The sequence below is a fragment of the Heloderma suspectum genome, chromosome 6 (assembly GCF_057233095.1).
Source record: "Heloderma suspectum isolate Gila_16-S chromosome 6, 16-S_ref, whole genome shotgun sequence".
In the NCBI taxonomy this organism is placed as follows: domain Eukaryota; kingdom Metazoa; phylum Chordata; class Lepidosauria; order Squamata; family Helodermatidae; genus Heloderma; species Heloderma suspectum.
The window spans coordinates 74,248,959-74,276,285 of record NC_139463.1 but is presented as its reverse complement, the minus strand read 5'-3'; the positions used below and the strand labels follow the sequence as shown (position 1 = coordinate 74,276,285).

Sequence of the window (27,327 nt, the reverse complement as noted above, 5' to 3'; positions counted from 1 at the left end):
TTCTCCAACATCCCTAGCTCCATTTTGTTTTTGCTGCAACAGACTAATACAACTGTCCCTCTGTAATTTGCCATGATAACATATGCATTAGCCCAGGTCCCACAAGGAGATGATTGTGTGGAAACTCAGCAGCTTACATATTCCTACAGGGTTTTGTAGATCAAAAAGTGGTATATAACTAATATTATTATTTATATAACAATAATAACAATAATGCAAATAATGCAAATACACAAAACTAATAGCACAATCCTATGCATATGTGGAGGTCTGAGGCCTACAGAGGCAAGGAAAAGGTCAGGCCTAGAAGCTTGGAGGGTTTTTTTGTTGGGAGGGGATATTCCATTTCCTCAGTTAGGTTTCAGTTTCATTTCCCCAGCTAAGTTTCATTTCTTCAGGTTTGAAACAGTACTTTCAGTTTTGAGGGAGAAGGGTATATAAAGAAAGCGAGTGTGCCTGTAACAGCAGAGTCAAGGAGACCAGAGCCTGAATAGGGAGCAAGGAGAAGCAGCCTGGGGAAGCCTAGGTACAGCTAGGGTAAAGGAACTTGCATTTTGCAACTTTTATTTTCTTTTAATGCCTTTTGTATCACTTAGCTCTATTGTGTAAATACCTTTAGTTGTGATTTGCTTGCTTTATCAGTAAACTGTTGTGGTTACACCTCAAGTATCCGGTGTGTCAATTACCCCACGTCTACAGCTTAAACCCCACGTTAATGGGAAGGGGAAGTTGAAAAGAAGGAAGGCGGGACTCTTAGGGTGCAATCCTATGGCCGCTAGTCAGTGGCTGGACGGCCATAGGATAGGTCGGTTCCCTGAAAACTGACCTCCACCCCCTCCCGGCCGTGCTCCGTGCTCATAAGAGCAGCGCAGCAGCGAAAACAGGGCGTTCCTGGGGTCGGGCTCGGGAGGGCGGAAGTGCCTCTCCGATGCTTCCTATGTGTCATCCGGTGTCTGCCCCTCCCGCCCCAACTTCCTGTGGCTAGACAGCCAAAATCGGCTGTCTAGCCGCGAATGCAAGGCAGCTGAAGCGCAGAGGAGAAGATCCCCTCCGCGCTGCTCCTGCCCTGCATTGGATAGGCGGTCGCCTCTGAGTTCGGACACGGCCACCTATCCTAATAGTATTGTGCCCTCCAGGAGGGAAGATATCCTTAAGGAATTGCTCAGGGGGTCCAGAAATAAGTTCCAAAGGGGCAGAAATAAGTATTGCTGTGTCCAATGGGGTTTATTCTCAGATAAGTGTATATAGCGATCTATAGTTTAAGTTGGTCCAACAGAAGATAATATTTTTATCTGCCTTGTTATGTACCCTTTGGGGCTAAGACAACAAGTGCTGTCTGCTTGCTGACAGTTCAAAAATCTGTCAGCAATTTCAACTGCCCCCATCTAGAAATCTGGAAGATGACAGTGCAGAAAATGTTATCAAAATCCCACATTGTTTTCTTCCTGTTCTTTGTTGAACAGAGCAGCACAACCTGGCTTTGTGGCAGCATTATTCTTACAAGACAGGAAGTGGGTATTTCCTCCACTTGGTGATGTCATAGCTTCTATTTCTCCCTATCCTGTGGAAAACAGAGACCATATAAAAGCCGCACTTAAAATAAATAAACACCCACCCTTCTTGTTGGTTTACTGTCTGTCACAGAATCTAGCCATAATAAAGGGGGTTTATAAAATATGTGAATTCTTACACTGCATGTAGAACTTAGTCTTTCCTTTAAAAAAAATGCCTCACCAATTTTAGGCATGGCTCAGCACTAGAACTTAAGTGTTCAGAGCTCAAGTGTATGAAACATCACATACGGTGCCTTTGGGCATGAGCAGAGCACTTTGTCATCAAACATGCCTCCTTGAGGTAACAGCTTTGAAAAGGGCTGTGTTTCTCCACACAGTAAAACCCAGGATAAAAGGAGACAGCAGCAAAAAATTGGGGACCCCCCCAAAAAAAGCTAAGGTAAAGTGTCAGTGTACTGCTTGAAAACAGTAGTAGATTTTTATTTGAAGATTGCTGAGTGCATTGTAAAAATGATATCCTTAAGGGGCAAAGGATATTCATATATCTTACATAAACTATGTTTATTTCAGTTACTTATATACCACTTGATATCATGAGATCTTTAAGCAGTTTAGTTAAAAACATTTTTGTTACCTCAGTTACTTTTATTACATCAGTTAAAACAACCCATTTCCTTCTTGAAAAAAAATATCTTGAGGGTTACACTAGATTAGTAAACAGGCTGTTTCAAGATGAGGATTTTATCTGAAAAGTCCTGCCTCACTTATGGAAGTTAACCGGGGCGGGGGGGGGGGAGGCTCTTCTACTCATGATCCCCAAGTTTTCTTACCGCTTCTTCCATTTTTTTCCTTAACGCAGAACAGCCATTAAGGAGAAAAAGATGGATCAGCTGTACAATGCCTTCTGTGTGTTAGTATTAGGAACCCTTCTGCTGGAACCACCCATTATATGAGGAAATCTGTGATTGGATTTAGGGATGCCGCTATGGCTGGATCTCAAGGCCCCTGCGGCCCAGGGACCACGCAAATGACCATCCACAGAGCAGCAGGGATGGGGCCAGTGGCAAACAGGCCCTGCATCAGCACCTGGGCTGGCACAGGCATGCCGAGCCCACAAGGGCTGACGCTGTTCACCGCAGCATCCTTGCATCCTTTCTTATTCTGAAACATTTTAGAGTTAGAGAGCTACCAACTGGGCATGTACATGGTTACAGATGCTCATTAAGGGTGCAATCTTATGCATACTTAGACAGAAAAAAGGTCCAACAACTCCCCAGCATGGCTGGCTGGGGAATGCTGGGAGTTGTGGGACTTCTTTCTGTCTAAATGTGTAGGATCGCACCCTTAATTATTTTTACTTAAAAAATATATTAACCTTTCCTGCAACAAAATGTTTATTCACAAGTTAATGTACTTAGGATCGGGGCAGCAGAAGCAGACTCCATTTTATTCCCATTGTCGTGATAGTGCCAGGATTAAAGTGAGTTTAAAATTCACAACTCCACATATTTCTTTTGAAATCAGCATTGGCAATCAGGTATTTGTTTGTTTTTGCTCTAACCTATCAGGAGTGTAGAACTAGTTGTGAAGCATGGGATGGCAGGGAGGGGAGAAATGTTAGTTGTGCATGTCACAAATGAAGTAATACAGATGGCCATCAAAAGCCCCCTCCCCCGTGCCCCTGCCCCTTAGAGCATTAAGTGCAGGGTCTAAAACTACCCAGCTGCACCACTGATTGGATTTCCTCGTGTAATTTTCTTCTCCTAAGAGGAGCTGGGGGCAGGGGGGGTTGAGATCTAACCACGCACCCACCCCTGCTGCAAATTGCCCCCGCACCTCCCCATAGCTGCTATTAGCCACAGAGGAGAAAACAGGGTGCCTATATGTGTCCCCTCCCCCCCACTGCCAGAGTGGTTAACAACAGCTAATCCAAATCTGTTGAATTATTTCAACATGGCTATTAGGAAAATTCGAACTGTGGTGCTGGAGAAGACTCTTACGAGTCCCCTGGACTGCAAGGAGGTCAAATCAGTCCATCCTAAAGGAAATCAACCCTGACTGCTCATTGGAAGGACAGATACTGAAACTGAAGCTCAAATATTTTGGCCACCTAATGCGAAGAGAAAACTCACTGAAAAAGACCCTGATGCTGGGAAAGACTGAAGGCAAAAGGAGAAGGGGACGGCAGAGGATGAGATGGCTAGATAGCATCACTGATGCAATGAATATGGACTTGAGCACGCTCCGGGAGAGAGCGGAGGACAGGAAGGCCTGGCGTGCTATGGTCCATGGGGTCACGAAGAGTCGGACATGACTGAACGACTGAACAACAACAAATTAGGAAAATAATAGCTATTAGGCTATTAATATTATATTATTATGGCTATGAGGAAAATAAAATGTGGGCAGATCCACTTGCAGATATCACACATACCGTTTACGTTTATCTCTGAGTGAATTGAATTAAATGGAGTACCAAAGCAAGATACATGAAAACGTGCCCCCACCCAGAAAATTTTATTTTTTGAAATGCATTGGACAATCTGAAAATGATATTAATTTGCTATTTTCAAAAGTAGAACCCAGCAGTCTTGATTTAATTACCCTTCCTTCAATTAGTCCCGTTCATTCAACCTCTTGTCCTTTGAAATGCCTGAGCTTTCAGATTGAGAGAGCGATTTGCCCTTAGAACTGCTGTCCGGGGGATTTTCTTGACTGAATCAGGATCTGAATCTGGGTTTCCACATAATTCTTGTTAGAATAAGCAACAGCCATTACTTCAAACCCACTGTATGGAGAAGGGGAAAGCTGTCTGAAACGCTACTAAACAGTTGATGCATGTGGGGAAGTGGGCTGCTGATTCTGGTTTCACTTTTGCCTATTTTAGTTGTACCAAGAAGATGGCTGTTAATATTAAGTAAAGGTCCTGTTGAAAGCTTGCAGTTGTCTTCTCTCTCAGGTGTGGTCAGACAAACTTTACTCTGTAACATTTCTAATGCTCTTGAAGCAGAGGTTTCCAGTTCTGTTACAGACCTATTCTGCACACTCGGCAGAATAAACGTAGCAGGAAATCCTGTGTGAGCCCATTGAGGTTAGAATTTACAGAGCTGGTTAAAAAAATAAAAAAATTTACATCTCTCTGAATACGCTTTTCCATGCCTCCTGTTACCACTTAAAACAGAATTCTATAATTTCTCCCACTCCATAGGATCTGAAATTTAACAGGTTGCTCTTAAGCTCCGTGATGCATCTTCTCTCTGCCTCATGCCTATTGAAGAGCTTAGTTTGGGGAGATACCTATGCTCTTTACTGCATGAGAAGTTTCTTTTCCTTGCAGAGGCAAGAAATGTGCTTATTATTTTATCGAGAAATTAAATTTCCTGAATTAAAAAGGAAAAGAGGGGGCACCTGGATTTGAACCAGGGACCTCTTGATCTGCAGTCAAATGCTCTACCACTGAGCTATACCCCCAGCTGCCTAAAATGTTTGCTGGAAGGATTTTTCTGTTTGGAAGGAACACCCACACAGCTTTTGAAGCACATACAGTTTGGAGTACTCTGTGTGCAGTAAGGGTGTTACCCTTCTGTTGTGATTAAAGGCCTCATAAAGAATGTGTCTCTGCGAGGAGTAGCTGACTGCTAACAAACAGATGACAAGCTATCAATTAAATATAGCCAAATGGAATTACTAGTACCTTACATATGCTTAAACCTGGATGCTAAAAGTGTGCCCAAATAAATTATTTCTTGAAATGTGATGGGTTGCCAGGGGAAGGAGCATAGGAACTGCAGATGCAGTCCACTGGTCCATCTAGCCCAGTATTGTCAACACTGACTAGCAGCATCTCTCCAGAGTTTCAGGCACAAATCTTTCCCACCCCTTCCAGGAGGTGCTGAGGACTGAACCAGGGACCTTTTGAATGCATAACAGGTGCTACACCATGGAGCCGTGCCCCTTCCTGCAGGTCCATAAAACAACCCTCCCCCTGCCCAAACCCCAGCTTTATACATGATTGGGGCAGGCCTCCATTTAAAGAAATGGGCACATGGCTGCCACATTTAGTGAATACCACTCTCCAGGTCAGGGTGGGAGCCTTTTTCTATTGAGAGCCTCATCAGTCAGGGCTGTGTGGTGGTGGGCAGGGCCTAAGCCAGTGGTGGGTGGGATTAACCTTTGTGTCTCTTTCTCTCTGTGTCCCTCCCTCTGCCCGATGCCACCCACCCACTGGGCTGCTGGGGAAGGACCAGATCGCTTCCGGCACAGGTCTGATCGCTTGCAGGGGGCTTTTGAAATTAGTCTGGGAGCCATAGGTTGTCCACCCCTGCTCTAGGCCCTTCCTGTCTGAACCAGCCTTCCACAACTTGGTGCCCTCCAGCTGTGTTGGACAACAAATCCTATCATCCCCAGCCAGCATGGGCATGGAATTATGGGAGCTGTAGTCCAAACAGCTAGCGAGCACCAGGCTTGGGAAGGCTGGTGATTGTGCACAGATGAGGCCATCAAGCCATTTAGGGAGAGACACATCAAAACAAGCACCTTGTTAAGAAGAAATGGTAGGACAGCAGAAGGAGGGCTGTGTAGGAGCTGGAATGTTTGGGTAAGGAGCTTTCAGAATTGTGCCTGGATGGGTAAGGCTGCAATCCTGTGTATACTTACCTGGGAGTAACCCCTATAGAACGCAGTAGGTCTTACTTCTGAGTAAGCATTCATAGGACTGCCCTGCAGAGCTGTCCATTTTCAACCTTGCTCACATCATTGATTTAATCTTTTAAGAATTACTTGATCCTTGCATTTACTTGATTACATGGCTCAGATGTGTTTATTTGCAAACATTCAACAGAAAAGGGAGGGCAGAACAGCTCTATGTACAGTGTTATTTACATGGAATAAATACAGCTATTTCAGAAACTCTGGGTTTCCTTCTTGCCTAATTCTTTCGGCATCTCCAGTCACTTTTATCTGTCCAGTACTCAAACGGTACCCTGGAAGAGAGATTTGTTTTTTAATTGGACTGACAAACTGATTTGCATGTCACACAGGATTCTTCAACAGGCGGTAAATAAAATTTCTGCTGCTGGTGCTGTTATAAAATCTTCAAATTGTTTAAAAGTTTTAAAATGTTTAAAAATGTTTCAACTGTAAGTCATCTTGGGGGCCCTATTTAGGTTAAAAGTTGACTCATAAACTTACAATAAATAGAATAAGGGCACAATCCCATGGTTGCTAGTCAATGGCTAGACAGCCATAGGATAGGTTGGTTCCTGGGAACCAACCTGAGGTCAGTTCCCTGAGAACCGGCCTTCACCCCCTTCCGCACTGCCTCGTAGGCAACGTGGAATGGCCCCGCGCTCGGAAGAGGAGCGTGGAGCAGGGAAAATGGAGAGTTCCTGGGGGCGTGCTGGGGCGGGGAAGTTGGAAATCCAGTACAACACATCCAACGTGTTGTCTGGCCACTGCTTCCCACGCTCCGACTTCCTGCAGCTAGACAGCCGAAATCAGCTGTCTAGCCGCAAATGCAGGGCGGCTGAAGTGCGGAGGGGATGATTCATTGGATAGACGGTCACTTCCGAGTTCAGAGGCAGCCACCTATCCCGGTAGGATTGCTCCCTAAATAAATAAAAGGAACACACAGAATGGCTAAGCAGGTACTGGAATTGGCTGCAGCTCAGCTGAAAATAGGTTCCAGGGTTGAGCCATGGCTCTGGGGGTTCCTGAGATGACTATGCCCCCTTCCCTGGCCATATCCCTTCCCCACCCCAACCACCAATTGTTTTATTTCCCAGCTATTGTGCATTCTCTCCCCCCCGCCCGCCATTCTAAGAAGTCAAAATGTCTCTCCTAAGGCTTAGTAGCTAGCAGTAAGAGCTGGTGTTTTTGGCCCCACCCCCTCTGCCCTTTGCCACACCCCATTTGCCACAGCCCCGCCCACCACTGGAATGCAACCCCCAAGAGCTTCTCCAAAATTGAATTTGGCCCTTGGGCTGAAAGAGGTTCAACACCCCTGATGTTAGCCCTGGCCAGGAGTGCATTACTTCCTGGTCAACAGAGCACATCTGGTGACCCCGGGTACCATTCCAGAAAGCAACTCTTAGGACAAATCTTTGCTTAAGGAACCACGCTGAAGGTGAAACTCCATGTGTTGCAGTCCATCCTTCCCACCCACCCACAATCCACACCGGTGTACTCACTCTCGTTTAGGGAGCGTCCTTTTGCAGACTAGCCCTTCTAGGCAGGGGCACACCTGGTTCACGCTGAATGCAATCCCTCCTTGGGGGACATAGCATCCTTCATCTAAAAGTAGCCTTTTCTTACAAACCATCTCTCCGTGGAGGCGGGCACAGCAGGCATCGGGAGCGCAGTCTTTATCCTGATGACAGCGGGCACCTAGAAGGGGCAAGGGGGAGAGGGGCATAATTTAGAATCCAAATGAATTTGAGTGGGTGTGGGGGAAGATAACTTTGAAATTGAGCACATTTTGCAATGGTTCAACCGATTAACTGGAGTGACGATTTCCTTCCACAAGTGAATTTCAGCAGTAGTTTCAGAACAAAAGTACCCAAAGACAATGCAGATTTGGGGAGGAGGTGGGAGGAACTACTAAATTTTTACAAAGTCAACATTTAAAGCATGATGGTGAGAATCCACACACACACACACACACACACACCTGCACAGACACTCAGTAATTTCGACGCAAGCTGGAACATTGCAGTTTCTAACATAGTGTACCCCAAATATTTGAAAAATTCTTCACGTCTGAACAGGTTTTGCAAACTGGAAGTTTAAGAATGTGAATGAGCGCTTCCCTTCCCAGATTAATTTCATCATCAACTGCGACTGTTAGAATAGATAACAAATTATATCCCCCACCCCAAATCGGAGACATCTCTCTTCCTTGTTATTGTACTGAGGAGCAAGGAGACTATGGAGAATGTATATACAAGAAGTTTAAAATGAAAATCAGAAGTAGGGGGAAACCAGTGCAGAGGATGATACCAAGCGGTAATGTGATCTGAACATTATCAGCATTTAAGATATTGAGGAAAGACGAATGTCACAATGCTACACATGTCTACTCAGGAGTAAGTCCCATTGATTTCAGTGGGGTTGTTCTCAGGTAAGTGGGTACTGGATTGCAGCCTGAAGTGTAGAAACAGTTTGAAGAAGCTTGCAATGGTTAACGTGTGAAATAATTTAAAAAGTAACATTTTGGTGGTGTCTCTGGAGAGAAAACAGTGGATCCTAGATTTGTCTATCAGCTTTCTTTATCAGAGAGAAAGACACAATGCACAAGACTTTCAGGCTGTTCAGAAACATGTGCTCTTGAAGAGCACAGTAATTTGACATGTGCTCCCAAAGTGCTCCCAGACAAGGCTTTTATTGTGCAAGTGTGCTGCCTCGTTCACTGGAACTGGTGGCCATCCAGATCTTGTTGGAGTCCAATTCCCATCACCCCCGGACAACATGGCCAATGGTCTGGGATGACAAAGGCTGTAATTACAATGTACAAATGATGACATTTACTCCTTTTTATTTCTTTTATTGTGTTTTTTAGTTGTGTTTTTAATTGATTTGTTTTTATAACTAAGTTCATTTTAATCTTAGTTTTATTACTGTTAGCCCACATAAGTGCTTTTTGGGGGGCAGGGAGGCAGGGTATAAATGAATAAATCATAATAAATACATCTGTGCCAAGGCAGCATGCTTTCTCTCTTCCTGTATTCCATTGGGTGAGCAATGTGCCAATTTGTAATTTAGACTTGCTCTACTGGAAGCCCACAAATCCTTGTTCCAAGATCCGCGAGAGCGCCGCAGAACAGTCTGTTGGCTCCGCCCCTCATTTATTTAGTTAAAATATTTCTTGGCTGCCTTTCAGAGCAGAAGCCCTCCCAAGGCGGCGTACAACACATAAAACCCATACAATATTAAAAGCGATAAAAACACAATGAAATAGTAAGAGCACAGTGAAAACAGCCATAAAAGCAACAATAAAACACCAATAAAAACCAGTAACAAAACCAGCAAGCAGCAACAGCAGCAATCATATCAGGAGAACGTCAGGGTAAAATAATATGTTTTCAAGGCCTTCTTCAAAGCCTGCAATAATGGAGCACAATCACGGATGACAACTTATTCCAGAGGTGTGGGGCCACTGCAGAAAAAGCCCTCTCAGATGTGGTCACCCACCTTACTGCTCTCACAGGTGAACAACTGAGAAGGGCTCTCTTGCTGATCTTAAAGTGCAGGCAGGCTGATATGGGTGAAAGCAGTCCTTCAAGTAATTCAATCCCAAACTGTTTAAGGCTTTTGACCTTTAAAGGTCAAAACCAGCACTTTGAATTGGGTTCAGAAACACACTAGTAACCAGTGCAGCTGTAGCATTATAGGCGTTATATGATCACATTGTCTCACCTCCACCAATACTCAGGCAGCTGTGTTCTGCACCAGCTGAAGTTTCTGAACTGTCTTCAAAGGCAGCCCCGTGTACAGCGCATTACAGTAGTCCAGCCTGGACATCACTAGTGCATGGATAATATGCCTTACCTTCCTGCCCGCCAGGCACAGTCGGGTGGCATTTGCCAAACATGCAGCTCAGGCCCTTGGCACAGTGGGCATCCCGACGGCAGAACTCGCCTTCTTGCCAGAGAGTTAGGCAGAGGCCAAAGTGGTGGTCACAGAACAGCCCTTGGGGGCAGCTGATCTCCAGGCTGCACTCAGTCAGCTGCAGAAAAAAGGGATGAGCAGAGGGAGAGGGGGGATCAGATCTAACTTTTCATATGCTGATGCTACCCTTTAAAACAGGGGCGCAGAAACTCAGGCCTAGGAGCCACATCCAACCTTGCAGGTTTCCAGAGGAACATCTCCCCTTCCCCTGGCTCCACCACCTTTCCCCCAGCCACCAATCATTTGGTGGTTTCCAAGCTTTGGAGTAGTTTTTTCCCCATCCTAAAAGGTTGAAATTCCTCTCCTAAGGCCTAGTTACCTGCAATAAGAGATTTAAGCTAAAATAGGCTGGTATTTGGCACCACCCCTTTTGCCTTCTGCCCCGCCCCATCTGCCTTGAGCCACACCCACTACTGGAATGCAGCCCCTGAAAGCATCTCCAACATGGAATTTGGCCCCTGGACTGAAAGAGATTCAATGCCCTTGCTTTAAAACATCCTTGGCTTTCATGAGTGGCACCAGTCCTAGAAGCCCCAGACAGAATGATGGGAGTTGCAGTCCAACACATCTGCAGGGCTCCAGGTTGGGGAATGCTGTTCTGTGAAATGACTGAGGGTTGCCAGCAAAGAATGTTTAACAGTCTGACAGAATCTATGGTAGTTTGGGAGAAAGTCAAATCAGCTGGGAGCTAGTTTAAATTTCTACTGAAGAGGGGCCCTATGGGGAGAGATAGTCCAATACCCATAAAGGCAAATGCCATCCATACTGACTTCATAGATCAAGCAACCTTGCAGCCTCCAGATGGTTGGGACTACAACTCCCATGATCCCCATTGGGCATGCTGGCTGGGGATGATGGAACTCATGGTTCAAAACATCTGGCGGACACTAGGTGGCCCACTGTCCTGGCACAGATGGATGCCAATTCTCCTCCCAAAGTAGAGTATGTAAGGCTGCTGAAAAAAGTCTTCCTTAGTTACCTCTAGTCATTTCACAGAACAATAGTTCCTGGTACATGGAGACATGGTAGAGGTGTACAAAATTATGCATGGAGTGGAGAATGTGGATAAGGAGACATTTTTCTCCCTCTCTCAAAATACTAGAACCTGGGGTCATCCCATGAAGCTGATTAGTGGGAGATTCAGGACAGATAAAAAAGGAGTTCTTCACTCAGCGCAGAATTAAACTATGGAATTTGCTACCACAGGATGTAGCGATGGCCACCAATTTGGATGGCTTTAAAAGTGGGCTGGACAAATTCCTGGAAGAAAAGGCTATCAGTGGCTACTAGACCTGATGGCTATGTGCTACTTCCAGTACCAGAGGCACTGAGCCTATGGACACCAGTTGCTGGGGAACATGGGTGGGAGGGTGCTGTTGCACTCATACCCTACTTGTGGGTTTCCTGTGGGCTGTTGGTTGGCCACTGTGTGAACAGACTGCTGGACTAGATGGACCCTTCGTCTGATCCAGCAGGGCTCTTTGTATGTTCTTATGTTCTAGTAGGGCTTCTCCATTCAGACCATAGTAGTCACCGACACTGTTGTTACTTACATTTCTTATCCCACTGTTCTTTTAAAGAGCTCAAGACAGGTTACATGACACCCTACCGCCCTTTTATCCTCACAATAATCCTGCAAGGTAGATCAGGCTGGGGGTGGCAACTAGCCGAAGGTCACCCCATAAGCCTTGATCTGACACACTAAACTGGCTGGGGAATGCTGGGAGTTGTAGGACCTTTTCCTGTCTCAACACACATAGGATTATACCCTAATACAGTCTTCCCTAACCCAGGTGCCCTCCAGAGGTGTTGGACTACAACTCCCATCCTGGCCATCCTGGCTGAGGATTATAGAAGCTGTAGTCCAACACCTCTGGAGGGCACCAGGTTGGGGAAGACTGTCTCCTCTCATATGTGCAAAAACCCTCACACGTCTATAGGCTCCTGAGTATTCATGCTTCCTGCCCTCCTGACTGAAAGGGAGGCTTTCACTTGGTGAAAAGACCAGTCTAACCTATTCACCAAGCCCTGGGCAGGATGGATGCCACGCCTGGGATTCGCTTACCATCAGCTCCATGCTGGCTGGCGGTCCAGGGTCTTTGGGGGATGCCACCTCGTTGTCAGTGGGGTGAGGCAAAGAGTACATCCAGGCCCAGATGTGGCCGTGCACCGCAGACAAGGGGCAGAGCAGGATGGCGAGAAGGCAGAGCTGGCTCTCCATCACAGTGGTAATGATGACCCCAGCTGAGAGACTGAGGGGAGAGCGACACCCCTATGACCCTTTATAGAGCCAGGCCTATCTCAGCTCCTGCTGCTTAAGCTGTTTGCCAGTCTAATGGGGAGGAGGAGGAGGCAATCAGGGGTTAGAGGCTTAGCATAATGACCAGGAACTCCTCTCCAGGAGAGCAAACGAAACCCCCAGAAGTCTGGCTCCTTGGCAGCAAGGCAAGACCCCCCTGCCTCTGTTTGGCAGACTGCGCCGCCAACATGAAAAACAATAGCCCATGATCCATGTGCGGCATGGAGAGATTCTATATGATGCACTCTTTCACAGAATTAGAACCCAGTGTCATCTTGTTAATTTATTTTAAATATATATACACTGCCCCTTCCTTCCTTGTCTCTATCTTTTGTGCATGCTCTCTCTCTCCTCCTTTCCCTTCTTTCCTCCCTCCCTCTGTCCTTCTGTCCTTCTTTCTTTCTTTCTTTTCCTTCCTTCCTTCCTTCCTTCCTTCCTTCCTTCCTTCCTTGCTCTCTCTCTCTCTCTCTCTCTCCCCCCCTTCCTTCCCTCCCTCCTTCCCTCCTTCCTTCCTTCCTTCCATTTATACCCCACTTCTCAGCCAAGATTGACTCCCAAAGCAGCTTCCAATTAAAATGCATACAGCACTGTGACTGCAGACTTCATGTCAACCGTCCCCTCACTGCCATCCTCTTCTCTTCCTACCCCACCCTACTTTTTGCAACTGTTGCCTGATGAAGTGATCTGTTGATCTCAAAAGCTTGCATGTGTTTTTTGGTGTCCTTTTGTTTAGCCTAATAAAGGTATTGCCTGGCTGGGGATTTTGGAGTATTAATTCAGGCTGTGTTGGTGTGCAACTTCTGTTCTGACCATTGGCTGTTGGTGATAGAGTTTAGGTTCAGGGCTTATCCCTCCAGAGGGACAGAAGGACTCAGGGGTCATCTGCCTGAGGAGGAAGAGCAAATATCCAGGTGCAGAGTGCCCAAATGTCCAGGTGCAGAGTGCCCAAATGTCCAGGTGTAAAAGTACCCAAATGTCCAGGTGTAAAAGTACCCAAATGTCCAGGTGCAGAGTACCCAAATGTCCAGGTGTAAAAGTACCCAAATGTCCAGGTGCAGAGTGCCCAAATGTCCAGGTGTAAAGTACCCAAATGTCCAGGTGCAGAGTACCCAAGGCCAGGCATGTTATTTTGGTACCTGAAACATAACACCTCACAAGTGCTTCTCCCCTTCCCTGGCAACAAAATACAACAATAGTCAATAAAATAAGTAAGAATTTGCTGTCCTTTCATGACACCCAAATGCTGCTGCCTGAGGCGGCCACCTCATTCTGCCGGATGGTGGGGCTGGCCCTATGCCCAGGGCAGCTTATAAGGATAAAATCAAGGTAAATATAGTCAGAGTATACAAGGTGGGGTCGCGGGCGGGAGAGGCAATCTTTCTTAACCAAATGCATAATGGAGCAATGCAATTAATTGTCACAAGATGCAGTGATGGTTGTGATCTTAGTTTTTTTTTAAAGAATCAGTGCATTCTTAGCGATTTATAAGTCACCCTCGCTAGAAACCCACCATCTATGTTTAGAGACTGGATACTGCCAGGCACTGGATGCCGGGAGGAAGAAGCATCAGGGGTGACTACTGTATCCATCACGCCCCACTTGCCAGCTTCCCAGTGGCATCTACATGGCCTGTGCCCAAGACAGAATGCTGCAGGTCAGATGGATCCTTGGTGTGAACCAGCCGGGCATTCTTACGTTGTTAGCATAAGTTGGGGGTGGAGAACCTCAGGCCTAGAAGGCCAAATCTGTCCCACTCAGGATCCCAATCTGGCTTTCTGGAGTTCCACAGATGGTCCCGCCCCCTTCCTAGGCTCCGCCCTCCCCGCCTGCCAATTGCTTGGTGGTTTCTTGGTTTTTGTGCAATTTTTCCACCATTCTAAAATGTTGAAATGCCTCTCTACAGGCTTATTTACTAGTGGTAATTGCTTTAAGATACAATATGCTGGCATTTTCTGGATTTTCTTTTTGTATTTCACCCCTTTGCCTTTAGCTCCATCTACCACTGGAATGTGGCCCCTGAGAGCTTCTCCAAAATTATATTTGGCCCTCAGGCTGAAAGAGGTTCCCCACCCCGGTATAGCTACTTCCCTCCTTGGACTTTTGCATTTTGGACGGTGTTTAAAGTACTGAATAGGCAGTGCAGACAACTTGGGTACTACAGTCACTTCCTAGCCCACCGTCCCCCAAGCCCTTTAGATGTGCTGGACTGCAACTCCCATCATGACCGAGACTTATGGGAATTGCAGTCCGATCCCTCTGGAGAGCAGGATTCTGGTTTATCTGCCTCTAACTCAGAAACGGTTTCCCAAAACTGAATATACTTCTCTCAGTGAGACCTTGCCCGTTACGAAATAGGCAAAAGCCCTATGGCTTTTGAACATGGCTAGAGGTCCAAAGAATTACAGCCACTCCTATCTGAGATGTGAACAGGACCGACTGCTCGCAGCGCAGATGCCAGGAATGTCAGCAAGCTTCGGTGCATCTGGGGCAAAATTCGTGCCAGGGTGTAGTTCAAATTCCTGGCCAATGCAACTGAGTTTTTGGGAAGGGGCCATTGCTGAGCACAGAACGCATGCTTTACCACACAGACAGCCCAATGTCCAGTCCCTAGCATTGCCAGTTCAACGGATCCCAGATAGCAGGTCTGGGAAAATACAATTAATTGGAGAGCCACTGCCAGCCAAAGTAAACACTTTATTTTATTTTTATTTATTATTACGTTTATATCCTGCCTTTCCTCCAAGAAGCCCAAGGCAGCATATGTGATCTTCCTCCTCCCCGTGTTATCCTCATGACAATCCTGTGTTGACTGTGTGTGGTGTTGAATGGGGTACGGCTACCCTTGAAAGACCAGGTCCGCAGCCTGGGGGTCATTTTGGACTCCCAGCTGTCCATGGAGGCTCAGGTGTCAGCTGTGAGCCGGACAGCGCTGTATCAACTCCATCTGATACGGCGGCTGCGCCCCTTCCTTCCCGACCATCTGCTCCCATCGGTAGTACATGCCCTGGTCTCCTCTCGTTTAGACTACTGTAATGCACTCTACATGGGGTTACCCTTGAAGACTGTTCGGAAGCTGCAGCTGGTACAGAACGCGGCAGCTCGCCTGATTAAAGGCAGCCGCTGGCGAGGTCACATCACTCCAGTGCTGAAGGAGTTGCACTGGTTACCAGTTGTTTTCCGGACCAAATTCAAGGTGTTGGTTTTGACCTTTAAAACCCTATATGGTTTCGGCCCAGCCTATCTTAAGGAGCGCCTCCAGCAACACCAGACAGGCCGCTTAACAAGATCAGCCTCGGATGGCCTTCTCTCTGTCCCATCAGCCAGGACAGCTAGACTGGTGGGGACGAGGGAGAGGGCCTTTTCTGTGGTGGCCCCCACTCTGTGGAACTCCCTCCCTAGGGAACTCCGTCATGCCCCCTCTTTAATGAGCTTCCGTCGTGCATTAAAAACGTGGTTGTTCAGGCAGGCATTTGGGGTGGGTTAGGGTATTTAAAAAAAAAATGTATGGTAGAATTTTATTGTTTTAAATTGTTTTATGGTGTGTTCTACATCGCCCAGAGTGGCTGGGTGACCAGCCAGATGGGCGATTAATAAATTTAATAAATAAATAAATAAATAAGTTAGGCTGAGAGTCAGCGACTGGCCCAGAGTCACCTAGTGAGCTTCATGGCTGAGTGGGGGCCAGAACCCGGGTCTCCCAAGCCCCAGTCTAACACTCTAACCACTACATCACACTGCCAGGCTAGATAACACAAAGGTCTCTCATTCTCAGTATACAGCAGCTGCATATAGTGAATATATCTGGAATTCATTTTCATGGAATTCATTTGAGCCAGGCCTTGGCAGAGTAAAGGGGCAAGAAGGAGCTTTTCTTCGCTTGGAAACTTTGCATACGGACAATGCTTTTTGCAACGCAACAGGATTCACACCACCACCACCCGCCACTCCCATGCTACTGCTGTAGCACTGGCTCGCATCCTGCTTTAGTAGTTTGATTGCTGTACAAAATGCAGTGGGGTGCTGAGAGGTCTTGCTCTCAGGGACAAAAAGGCGTTGTTTTGTCTCCATTCAGTGGTAGGCAACCTGGTGCCCTTCAGATGATTTGGACTACAGCTCCCACAATCCTTGGCCATTGGCCACATTGGCTGGGGATGATGGATGTTGCTGTCCAAACCCTCTGGAGGGCCCTAGGTTGCCTACCCCTCTCTCCTAGTTCTTAGGCTGCAATCCAATGGATGCTTACCCTGGGAGTCAATTCCGTGGAACCCAGTGGGACTTGGAGTCATGAGTAAACATGCAGGGAACTCTGTGTCCCAAACAAGCACCTCCAGTTTTTTATTTCTAAATTGTCATCTGGGGTCATCACGCAGTAATGTGTATTGTGCAAGAAGTGATGGTTTTGAGTGAGGAGAATGGTTGTTTATTTTGAAGGGGGCATTCTCCTGATCATGGAGATATATGTTATGGGGTAGTCCAAAGTTTATTTTGGGGTGCAGGGCCATAGAAACTTTAGGTCCTTAATTGGTTTACCGACTGAGCTCTGTTTTGAACTTTTGCGCAAATAAGGAATTGGGAGCTAGCAACCAACTTCAGCATTGTGTTGCAATCAACGTTTGATCCAATCCATTTCACTCCTAAGGGAAATTAAAAGAAAGATGTTGGGTTGGATCCAGATTTACTCTGGATCAACTGTACTGGCAGAAGCCCCACCCCCAAATGCTACACAGAGAGTCAAACGACCCTGCTGAATGGGATGAGCTGTGGTATGGGGGGAGGGTGATCCCCCAAATCAGGTGGAGGGCCGTTCGAGTGGAGCCCTTCCTCTAGCGGAAGGCAGATCCTGGATCCAAGCCACAGACTAATTTTTATATTGGTAGATATTGCCTTGTACTTTTTCTTTAATCTATTTTATACAGAGGGGCTGGATATAAATGAACAACAGAAAGTGCAATCTTGTACATGTCTACTCAGTAGTAAGCTCCATTGAATTCAATGGGACTTACTGCCAGGTAAGTATGTGTTTAGGATTGCAGCCTAACCTTTCTTTTAAAGCTGTGTCTTTCAAACTCTGTTCTGTGGAAATTTATCAGGGGTTCGTCAACGAGAAGAGCAGTAGAAGCATACGAAAATGGGCTTATAACAAGCCAGGCCTCCGGTCTATTGAGCTCTGTATCGTTCACACCAGTCTCCCCAACCCGGCGCCCTCCAGATGGAATGGACTACAACCCCCATCATCCCCCATCCAGTAGGTCATGCTGCACACATCTGGGGGACGCGAGGCTGGTCACTACTGACTGGCAGCACTTCTCTAGGGTTCCTGATGGGAGTCTTTCCAAGTCCTAACTGGAGATGCTGAGAATCGAACCCAGGCCCTTTTGCATGCAAAGTACCTGCAACACTACTTGAGCTTTAGCCCTTCTGGGAAGGCGTGGTCCTCTTTCCCATGGGCTCATGGGATTGTCTGGGTGGGAAGTGAATTCAGAACCTTGTGCATTCAAAGTGAGAATCACAAACAAACGTAAGCCTGAGCAGACAAACGTCCCTGAAAATACCACAAGAAGAGCCATGCTGTATTAGACCAAGGCTCCACCTAGTCCAGCATTCTGTTCACACAGTGGCCAGCCAGCTGCCTACAGAAGATAAAAAGCAGGACATGAATGCAACAGCACCCTCCCGCCCATGCTCCCCAGCAACTGGAGGCAGCATGCAGTCATCAGGACTAGTAGCTGTTGATAGCCTAGGACAGTTTACCCATCCATGCAAATCTTCCCCTGTAACATACATTGGCCGGGGAGTTTTGGTTGTGCTCTAGGCCACGCTCACAGTTCATGTGAGAGTGAGACAACAGTGAAACCCCAGAGGCCACATGAGCTGAGCATGCACCCATCCAGCAAAATGCCTTCTCAGCACACTGGGGTTGCCAGGCAGACAAGCTGATACCAGAAGTGTGAGCGTGGGAAGTTTGCAAACCGCTGCTTTGAAGTGTGGCACGTGTGTGCTCATGAGAATATGCACCCATCCTTTTACATACCCAAATAAATTGTGTTTAAAAAGATGAAGCAGCAGCCTTAAGGGCACAGTCTTATGCATGTTTAGACAGAAAATAGTCCTACAACTCCCAGCATTCCTCCAGCCAGCACTACCCTAAGGGTGCAATCCTATGCATGTTTAGACAGAGAAAAGGCCTACAACTCCCAGCATTCCCCAGCCAGCCATGCCTTTTCTCTGTCTAAACATGCACAGGATTGCACCCTTAATTGGTTAGTTCCAAATCTGCTCCAGTTTGAGGTGGGATGTGTCTTTCTTTTTATAGACATATCCAGTAGTTCAGGCTTCCCTCCAGGTGTTCTAGAGTACAAGTCCCATCATCCACACCCAGTAGGCAAAATGTATCCCTTGGAATAGATTGTTGTTCAGTCATTAAGTAGTGTCTGACTCTTCATGACCCCATGGACCATAGCACACCAGGCCTTCCTGTCCTCCACTCTCTCCCGGAGTGTGCTCAAGTTCATTTTTACAGCACCGGACTTTCTTTTCACCACCAGACACATCCACAGCTGAGTGTCCTTTCGGCTTTGGCCCAGCCGCTTCACTCTTTCTGGCGCTACTTGGAAATTGCCTCTGCTCTTCTCCAGTAGTATATTGGACACCTTCCGACCTGAGGGGCTCATCTTCCGGCGTCATATCTTTTAGCCTTGTGATACGTTCCATGGGGTTTTCTTGGCAAGAATACTGGAGTGGGTTGCCATTTCCTTCTCCAGTGGACCACATTTTGTCAGAACTCTCCACCATGACCTGTTCGTCTTGGGTGGCCCTGCACAGCATAGCTTATGGCTTCACTGAGTTACGCAAGCCCCTTCGCCACAACAAGGCAGTGATCCATGAAGGGGTGGAATAGATTACTTACCCCTTACCCTTTGTCTTATTGTCTGCTTCTACTATGCTCACAGCTCTGGCTATCTAACAAGTTTTCTCTTTGACTTACCAGTACTTTCTATTTTGCTGTGTTCTGTGTTTTACTGTTGTTTTTATCTGTTTTTGTTGTGTTTTTATCGCTCTTAATATCATACCGATTTTATGTGTTGTATTGCTGTACGCCGCCTTGGGAGGGCTTCTGTCCTGAAAGGCAGCCAAGAAATATTTAAAATAAATGAATAAAACTGTTCAGGCACCCCCCCACCCCCACCCCCATGCCAGCAAATATATTGCACATTCCCATCTCTAGTGCCATACTGTCCATTCGACGATGCAGTACTTATTATTCAAGGTATACCCTGGTAGCTGCTGTTATGGTAAAAGAAACAACAAACAGTTTTGTGGCACCTTAAAGACCCGCAGATTTAGTATGGCATAGGCCAAGCTTCCTCAACAGGGTGCCCTTTGGGTGGGTGTGGACTGCAATGCCCACCAACCCCAGCCATGATGACCAATGCTGGCAGGAGATGATGGAAGGTCAACACTTCTGGAAGCACCAAGTTGAGGAAGGCTGGCATAGACATTTGTGGTCCAGAGTTCACTTCAAGAGAGGTATGAAGTGAGAGTGTGTGTGTGTGTGTGCGTATGTTTGAGTGTGTGAGTGTTTATTTAAACAGATCTCTCCTCCCAACCCACACACACCTCCTGCTGGTGCTGCTCATCTCCTCCCACTGATGGTTTTAGCACCTTCCTTAATGGGGTTGCAAATGACATATTTACTTTTCTGATGTCTTTAGCACCTTCACTCCTGGACAGATTGGCCCAGCTGAGAAGGGAATTACTAGATCTTTGGACAAACAAGCAAACACAGCAGCTTCCAGTTGCTTTGGGCTGCTTAGAGTGGATTCCTCAGTGATCCCTTGGATATCTACAGTAAATAGATTTTTAATATAGATACAGACACACAACAAACCGTTCTCAGATACGTTAACAAACAGAAAGCCAAGGGAAACACTCAGGGGCTTGGAACCAATGTTAGTCCTACTTAGGGTAGACCTACTGAAATGAATGGGACGTAAGCTAGGCCCAGTTCCCACACAACGAGAAGCCACCGTGGCTGAATTGCCCCGTTTGGTTTTTTTGTTGTGCCAGTAGCCACCATTTTGAAAATTCAGGACACAGACAGCAGGGATGCACTGTAGCTTCTTGTTATGTGAGAACTGGGCACCCACAACCCTAAAACAGCTCATAGGTTCTGGGTGGCTTGTCAGCCACCCCAACAACTCACCCTCGCTGGGTTCACATGTAATGAGAAGCTATGGCGTGCCCCTGCTGCGCCCCGAATATTCAAAATGGTTTCATTTAGTTCTGGTACTTAAAAATATTTCCTAAACTCAGACTGTAGTCAGAGACCCTCTGTTCTTTCATTCTCAGTCTTTTTAACCTGGTGAATCTCAGGCTTCCGCTAAATAAAAATAAAGTAGACCTGACAAGCCTGAAGTCCTCCCACACATGCACTGTACTGCCAAATCCCTTGCAAAGGCAATATTCATTTATTTTATTCAACTTAGGAGTTGCCCTATAGTGAAAGCTTTTAGGGCGACCTATGTAATAAAAACAAACACAATAAAACTCACAATAAAACACATTAAAAGAATTTAAAAGCAGCAACAATAATTTAAAACAGTTTTAAAAACAGAGAGATACATATAAAAGCGGCTAAAATGTGGAAGAGTATTATCTTAAGATGCAGCTTTAAACATTTTGGGCTGGATCAGTCAAGTGTGCTGGCAGAAGTGGACTTTCCTGCCCCCTCCTTCCCATAGCACCCCTTCCAACTCCGTGGAAATGCCCCACAGAGAGTCAGAAGTTCCTGATGAACGGGTTGAGCTGTGATGTGTGTGTGTGGGGAGGGGGATCCCCCCAAAATGTGGTGGAGGGACTTTCCATGAGTGGAAGCCTTCCTCTCCCAGAAGGTAAATCCTTGATCCAACCCATCATTAAAAATAAAACAAGCAGAATTTCTTTCTTTTTTTAAAGGCCTGGGAAAATAAAAAAGACCTTTGCCTGGTGCCAAAAAGTCAACAAAGTAGGCGCCAGGCAGACCTCTCTAGGAAGGGCATTCTACAGTTTGGGGGCCACCACAGAAAAGGCCAATTCACAACCCACTGATTCTCAGTATGTGGGGGGGGGGCACTCTGAGGAAGGCATCAGATGTTCATCACAGGGTATGAGCAGGAACGTATGGGAAGTGTATGCAAGAGCTGTTCTCAGAATAAAATTGCTGGGCATGCAAACTCACCATTTGCAGATACAACAGTCATGGAGTGTTTACTACATATCAGAAGAGAGAAATCAGACCTTAGTATCAGCAGGCTTATTTCAGAACATCCATTGAACAACTGACTGGACGGCATGTCAGCTAGTGATTTAAATACCACTAATAAGCCCCAGTTAAATTATTTTAGGGTGAAGAGAAAGGAACAGAGTGGGTCCAAGTGAAGATATCAAGACGCCCGGCTTCACCTTCTAGAATGGGAAAGCTATTGGGCTGCCTTGCAGGGATGGGCAGAACGAAGATCTCCAGATGTCTTGGACTTCAACTCCCAGCATTTGTGACCAATGGCCATACTGGCAGGAGATTCTGGGAACTGAAGTCCAAAACACCTGGCAGTCTCCTTTCTGCCCACCCTTGCTCTGTCATATACTTCAAGCTTCTGTTTGACATTGGCCTCTGGACTGCTTCACCCTCTCCGAGCCAGAGCCAGTGTTTACCAGTTGTCAACTCTAGATGGCTGTCTCCAGCAGCACTTTGGAACTAGGCTTGCCAACTTTTTCACAGGCTTCTCCTCCCATGCCTTAAATATTTATTAGCAGATGATCATGCTTGTCTCCACCCAATAAAGAAGAAACCTGGACCGCATCTACATGGCACCGCTTTGACCCCCCCCCCCGTTGCAACTGCACAGAGATTCCGCTTCGAGTCAGCAAGCCCTGCGATACACTTGCGATGTGCTGAGTGCTTCCCTTACAGACTTGCTGTGCCCTTTTTTTTTGGCCATTTTACTGAAATGCATAGCTGTGCAGTCCTGTGAGTGTGGAGGTGTGACACTTCAGTGGCTTTTTTGTATTTGAGGGGCTCTGCTGTGACTTTCCACCACTTTTTATGTAAAAAGTGAGTGTTTTGTGCTCCTCCATTTCTGCACCATCAGTTTGTCAGTTCCCCAGCCTGAGAACCTCACGATGGTTCACACTCACAAGCGTGAGCGCTACGTGCCCAGCCATTGCTCCAAAATGGTGGCCGGAGCGATGTTAGTCCTTCCCCAAGACCCCCCCCCACCGGCCCTTGGGTACTCAGTCCACAACTGTTGTGAAGATACGAAGCTGCAAAACTATGAGAAAGCATGATTAAATAGATGAAAACACCACTCTGTGCCTCTGTAACTGCGTAGCTGCAGAGGGATGGGGGAGTAAAGGGGCATCACAGAGTGACGCAGGCAGTACGCACACCTACAACACGCCCACTGTAAGATGCGAAGTCAGTTCGGGGAAGGAACAGATGGCCCGCAAGCGCGGGGGAACCCGCAGCAACCCCAAAAAAATCACAGTAAAACAACTCCTTGGAACTCTGCTTTTTCCAGGCAAAAACCACGGATGGCTGTGAAGTTGCGACTTGTCATCTATCATGAGGGACCTTGACTCGCACCCACCCTGGAGTAAAGGCCCGGTGTAGTTGGGGCCCTGTTGATTTCTGTAGATCTAGTGGCTGTAAAAAGGCACAGGAGGTGGCCAATCTGTGTGTGTGTGTGTGTGTGTGTGTGTGTGTGTAAGTGGCAGCCTTATCTGGAACAAACAGGACTTTTGCTGCAATTGCCAAGAAAAGGCATGAACTCCTCCTGCTCAGGAACAGCAGAGAGCAATGGAAGGAAGAGTAAGGGGGGAGTGCCATAGAAGTGCAAAAAAGAGACAGGCAAAAGGGCTCGGCAACAATGGGAAAAAGTACAAGGGAGTTTCCATGGCCAGGTCTTAGCCTAGGAAGCAAGAGAGCCTCTGAACGTGTGCAGAAAGCCTCATCATCACTAACAAACCAGAAGCAGCCTTGGTCCATCAGAGATTAAGGGGCAGGACATTCAAGTCAGAGGGCGCAAATTCCAGCACCTCTTATGTAAGAGAGCAAAGCAAAGCTTGTAGGAGGTGCTTAGCAAGGGTCAGAGTGATATTAATTATGGCTTAAGTACTTTTCTCTACTCACAGTCTGGATCTTTGAAAGTAGCCTTCTCCAACCTGGCACACTCTGGAGGTGCTGGACTGCAAGTCCCATCATCCCCATGTTGGCTGGGTATGATGGGAGTTGCAGTCCAACACATCTAGAGGGAGCCAGATTGGGGAAGTGCATTTCGCCATTCCCGTACTTTAAAAAGTGCATTTTCCGACCTCTCTGCCACCCTGTAGTATGGAACGCTGTCTGTCGGTGACCCCTATTCTTGATAAAGTAAGAAGTTATTGTGAACTGTAAGAGACCGAGAGGCGGGCAACCCAGCAGGAGACAGCTGCCCTGAAGCCGCGGCTATTATCCTTGTTCCAGCTGTGGCAGTTGGCTGTGGTTTCTCAGTGGTGAAGGAGAGGAACTCTGCACATGCTCAGGGCCATTCTTCTTTATTTGATTAGATTTTTTTTTTTTTTTACTTTACTGCAGGGAAGACAAAGGCATTGCAATATTGATTAACACGACCCTAAATCTGGGCCTCATCAACTTTTTGTGCCTCAATTTAAGCTCAAACTTAAAACTGCCCATTTAAAAAGAAAACTTAGCTCATGCAATCGGTTTAAAAAATGGCTCTCTCCCCGTTTCTATCCTACATTAACAATATTCATAAGTACACATGAGAGAATCAAGAAAGACGCTTTTAGTGTCCGCTGTGAACATGCCCTACTAACATCAGCAGAACTTGCTTGGAGTAGAAACTGGATGGCCTTAACCCGTTTGCTTTGCTTCCTTTACCCTTCAATCCAGCACATGACTCTGATGATCCGCTGAACGTTCCTAGCGGACGAGACCGGATTTGTGTCATCACAGCGGTAAAAGATTCTTTACCAACCACCAAAGACCAGCAGAGGGGGTATAGCTCAGTGGTAGAGCATTTGACTGCAGATCAAGAGGTCCCTGGTTCAAATCCGGGTGCCCCCTCAAGATAATTTTTCCCCCCAACCCCATTATTATGCTTAAGGCATAACGAATGCAATCCGATACTTGGCGCACACACACACAAAAAGGGGGTGGGAGCTTTTAACAAATACCATCGGATGTAAACCTTCGTGCTGCTTTTAGAACTCTTGCCACTGTAACCTTTAACATTTACTTTTTGCCTAGTATGGATGAGAACACGATTTATTGCACAAGTTGCACTGCACGTGCATTGCCCCTACGGTCGGTGATGATCGCAGTTATAGGATTTTTCACTAGTTGGGATGGGTGCCACCATTGGGAGAGGTATTGGGGCGGGGAAATCTATGAGCTCTTGCACTTTTCCGGCATTGCTGATAAGTTCTTGTCAACGCTCTTTAAAGTGTGTGTTGGGGCAAAATGGGTAGATAATAAGAGGATCGTATGGGGTGGGAGGAGGCTTTGATTTCCGGAAAAGAAAAGAAAATTCAGAATCGAGATTTAATCCGTTTGGATTCATGGTTCGCTTCGCCCCAACGGCTCATAAGAGGCAATAATATTTTCAAATATAAAATCCTGCTATAACAAAACAAATCAGTTGGAATCAAATTTAAATAGGTAAAAACTTAAGAGAGTTTGAGACTGGCCCGAAACAAATCCTCAAAGTCTCTCCCCAGTTCAAAGGCTTTGTAATAAACACCGGAGCGTCTAGAGGCGCATTCTTTCAGCCTGCCAGAGAGGGCGATAGTTCACTCCAGACGGGAGAGAACCACCCGAAACCCTGAAGAAAATGAATCAAGTTTCAAGATCTCAAGAGGAAGTGCCGTCAGGTCTCTCTTTCGCGATGCAAATATCAGGCGTGGCTTCCGAGCCTCATGCGGATCTGGACCACGACGAGGTGCGGTTCGGTGGAGGGTTAAAGCTCCCTATTTCCCCACCCCAGAGCCCCGGACTGCATCCCCCCCCCCCCCGCGGTTGCAATTTACTTTTAAAAGGTCATCCAAGCAATTGCTAGCATGCGCTTTAGTATGGGCATCAGGGGCAAAGAACACCTTTTGCAGGAGATCCGGGTTGTTGTTTTTTAAATAACACTGCAGTCCTATAAATGTCTACTCAGAAATAAACCCCTTTATGTTCAGTGAGCCGTAGGGCGCAATCTTACACATGTTTAGGCAGAAAAAAGTCCTACAACTCCCAGCATCCCCCAGTCAGCCATGCTTGGAGTTGTAAGACGTTTTTCTGTCTAAACCATGCATAGGATTGTGCCCTTAGTCTCAGGTAAGTGCACATAACGGCGAACCTGTGGCAGCATCTGGCGGGGGGCGGGGGGCACAGGTTTCCCAGCCCTGGTGTAACGGATTGCATCCGAAGGACTAAATTAGGAGCAGTGGAGGCTGGTGGCTCCGATTTCGGTGGGGCTGTAAATCTACTCTGGGTTTCAATCAGAACCAGCCAGAACTCTAAAGGAGCTATCCAAGGTGATGAAGCTTATCCTCCAAATAGGTTCAGCACTTTGTATAGCTCCTTTAGAGTTCTGTCTGAAAGTCAGAATGGATTCGGAGCCCCACCGAAATTGGTGTCACCAACCTCCACTGAGCGGGAGTCAAATTAGACGACACGTGAAATGCTCATACGATTGCATATATCTGTTTAACAACAACAAAAAGCAGTTGTAGAAGAGGGATGAGTATCCGGACTACACTGTGCATTGAAGTGAGAGTTAACCCTTCCTTCTTAAGCTGTGGTTCCGATTAACCCGCCCCCCAACCCCGCTCTTTACACTTGGAGGGAGCTTTAAATTGGCACTAATGATGTTAAGTGGTACTAAATGCATGTATTATACAACGTTACAACCCACTTTTCTTTATAAAATCAACACAAAGTTTGTAAAATATGTAACACAGTCAAAACAGTCCAAATTACTAAAATCAATTTTGTGCAGTATTAACAAGGCATGGGAGATGCGTCGGAGGGCAGGTGTTACATGCGAAGTGTATGACTGGAATTCCCCGCATTCTTTTCTTCTTCTGAAAGCAGCTTTGGGGTTGGGGGGAGGGCAAATGTTTTAATGTCAAATGCTGCTCTTCCAGGTTTTCCCACTGAGCTTCTTCTCACTAGTAGACCCACTGAACCCAGTGGGACTTAAGTCATGTTGGCTGGGGATTATGGAAGTTGTAGTCCAAGTTGTAGTCCATGTGGAGGGCACCAGGGTGGGGAAGGCTGTTTTAATCTGGCCCTAAAATGCAGCTGCAAAGGGCTGCCTATTTGATCAGGCAGGGCAAAGGGAATTAGGCTTTCTTCACATGCAGCTCTTATCCTGCGATTGAGATTGCTCCTTCACGGAAATTTGCAGGCTCTTTACATGATGCCGTGATCATTCAAGGCGTCTCCTGCACTAAATGCCCTTTGTTCCATTTTTAAATAGATCGCAGATAATGAGCTATCAAATTACCCCGTTGTGTTCCGCTTCAGTTTCCTCCGTGAAACGAGTAAAAGCAGCAAGAAGAGGAGCGAGATCAATGAAAGCTAATGGAAGACTCAGATATGGGGGAAGGGGTGGGGGAAAAGGAAGCACGTGAAAAAGGGGGGCGTTGTGGTCCTGCATTTAAAGCAGAAAGCCCTATTTTAAATGCAGGATTTTAGGCTGATTTTAGGCTAAGAGATGTCCTTAGACTGTGAGGTGAGCCCAGAAATGAGTTCACAAAATAAACAGGGAAATAATCCTTTCCAGGTGTACAGTGCAATCCTATGTGTGCGCAGCCTGACGTAAA

The 27,327-nt window shown here is 46.6% G+C and overlaps 1 protein-coding gene and 2 non-coding genes across 3 annotated transcripts; 1 reads left to right on the top strand and 2 right to left on the bottom strand.

Moving 5' to 3' along the window:
- Positions 1 to 4,913: 4,913 nt before the first annotated feature.
- Positions 4,914 to 4,985, bottom strand: TRNAC-GCA (transfer RNA cysteine (anticodon GCA)). The gene has a single exon. It is a non-coding gene; the product is annotated as a tRNA-Cys (tRNA).
- Positions 4,986 to 6,308: 1,323 nt separating this feature from the next.
- On the bottom strand, positions 6,309 to 12,423 carry LOC146341186 (uncharacterized). The gene is made up of 4 exons (XM_084808292.1): positions 12,244 to 12,423; positions 10,059 to 10,236; positions 7,703 to 7,898; positions 6,309 to 6,496 (listed from the first exon to the last, which is right to left on the bottom strand). Exons 1-4 carry the CDS (start codon positions 12,397 to 12,399, stop codon positions 6,442 to 6,444), a joined length of 585 nt encoding a protein of 194 aa, XP_084664418.1. The 5' UTR covers positions 12,400 to 12,423; the 3' UTR covers positions 6,309 to 6,441.
- Positions 12,424 to 24,508: 12,085 nt separating this feature from the next.
- On the top strand, positions 24,509 to 24,580 carry TRNAC-GCA (transfer RNA cysteine (anticodon GCA)). The gene has a single exon. It is a non-coding gene; the product is annotated as a tRNA-Cys (tRNA).
- The last annotated feature ends 2,747 nt before the right edge of the window (positions 24,581 to 27,327 follow it).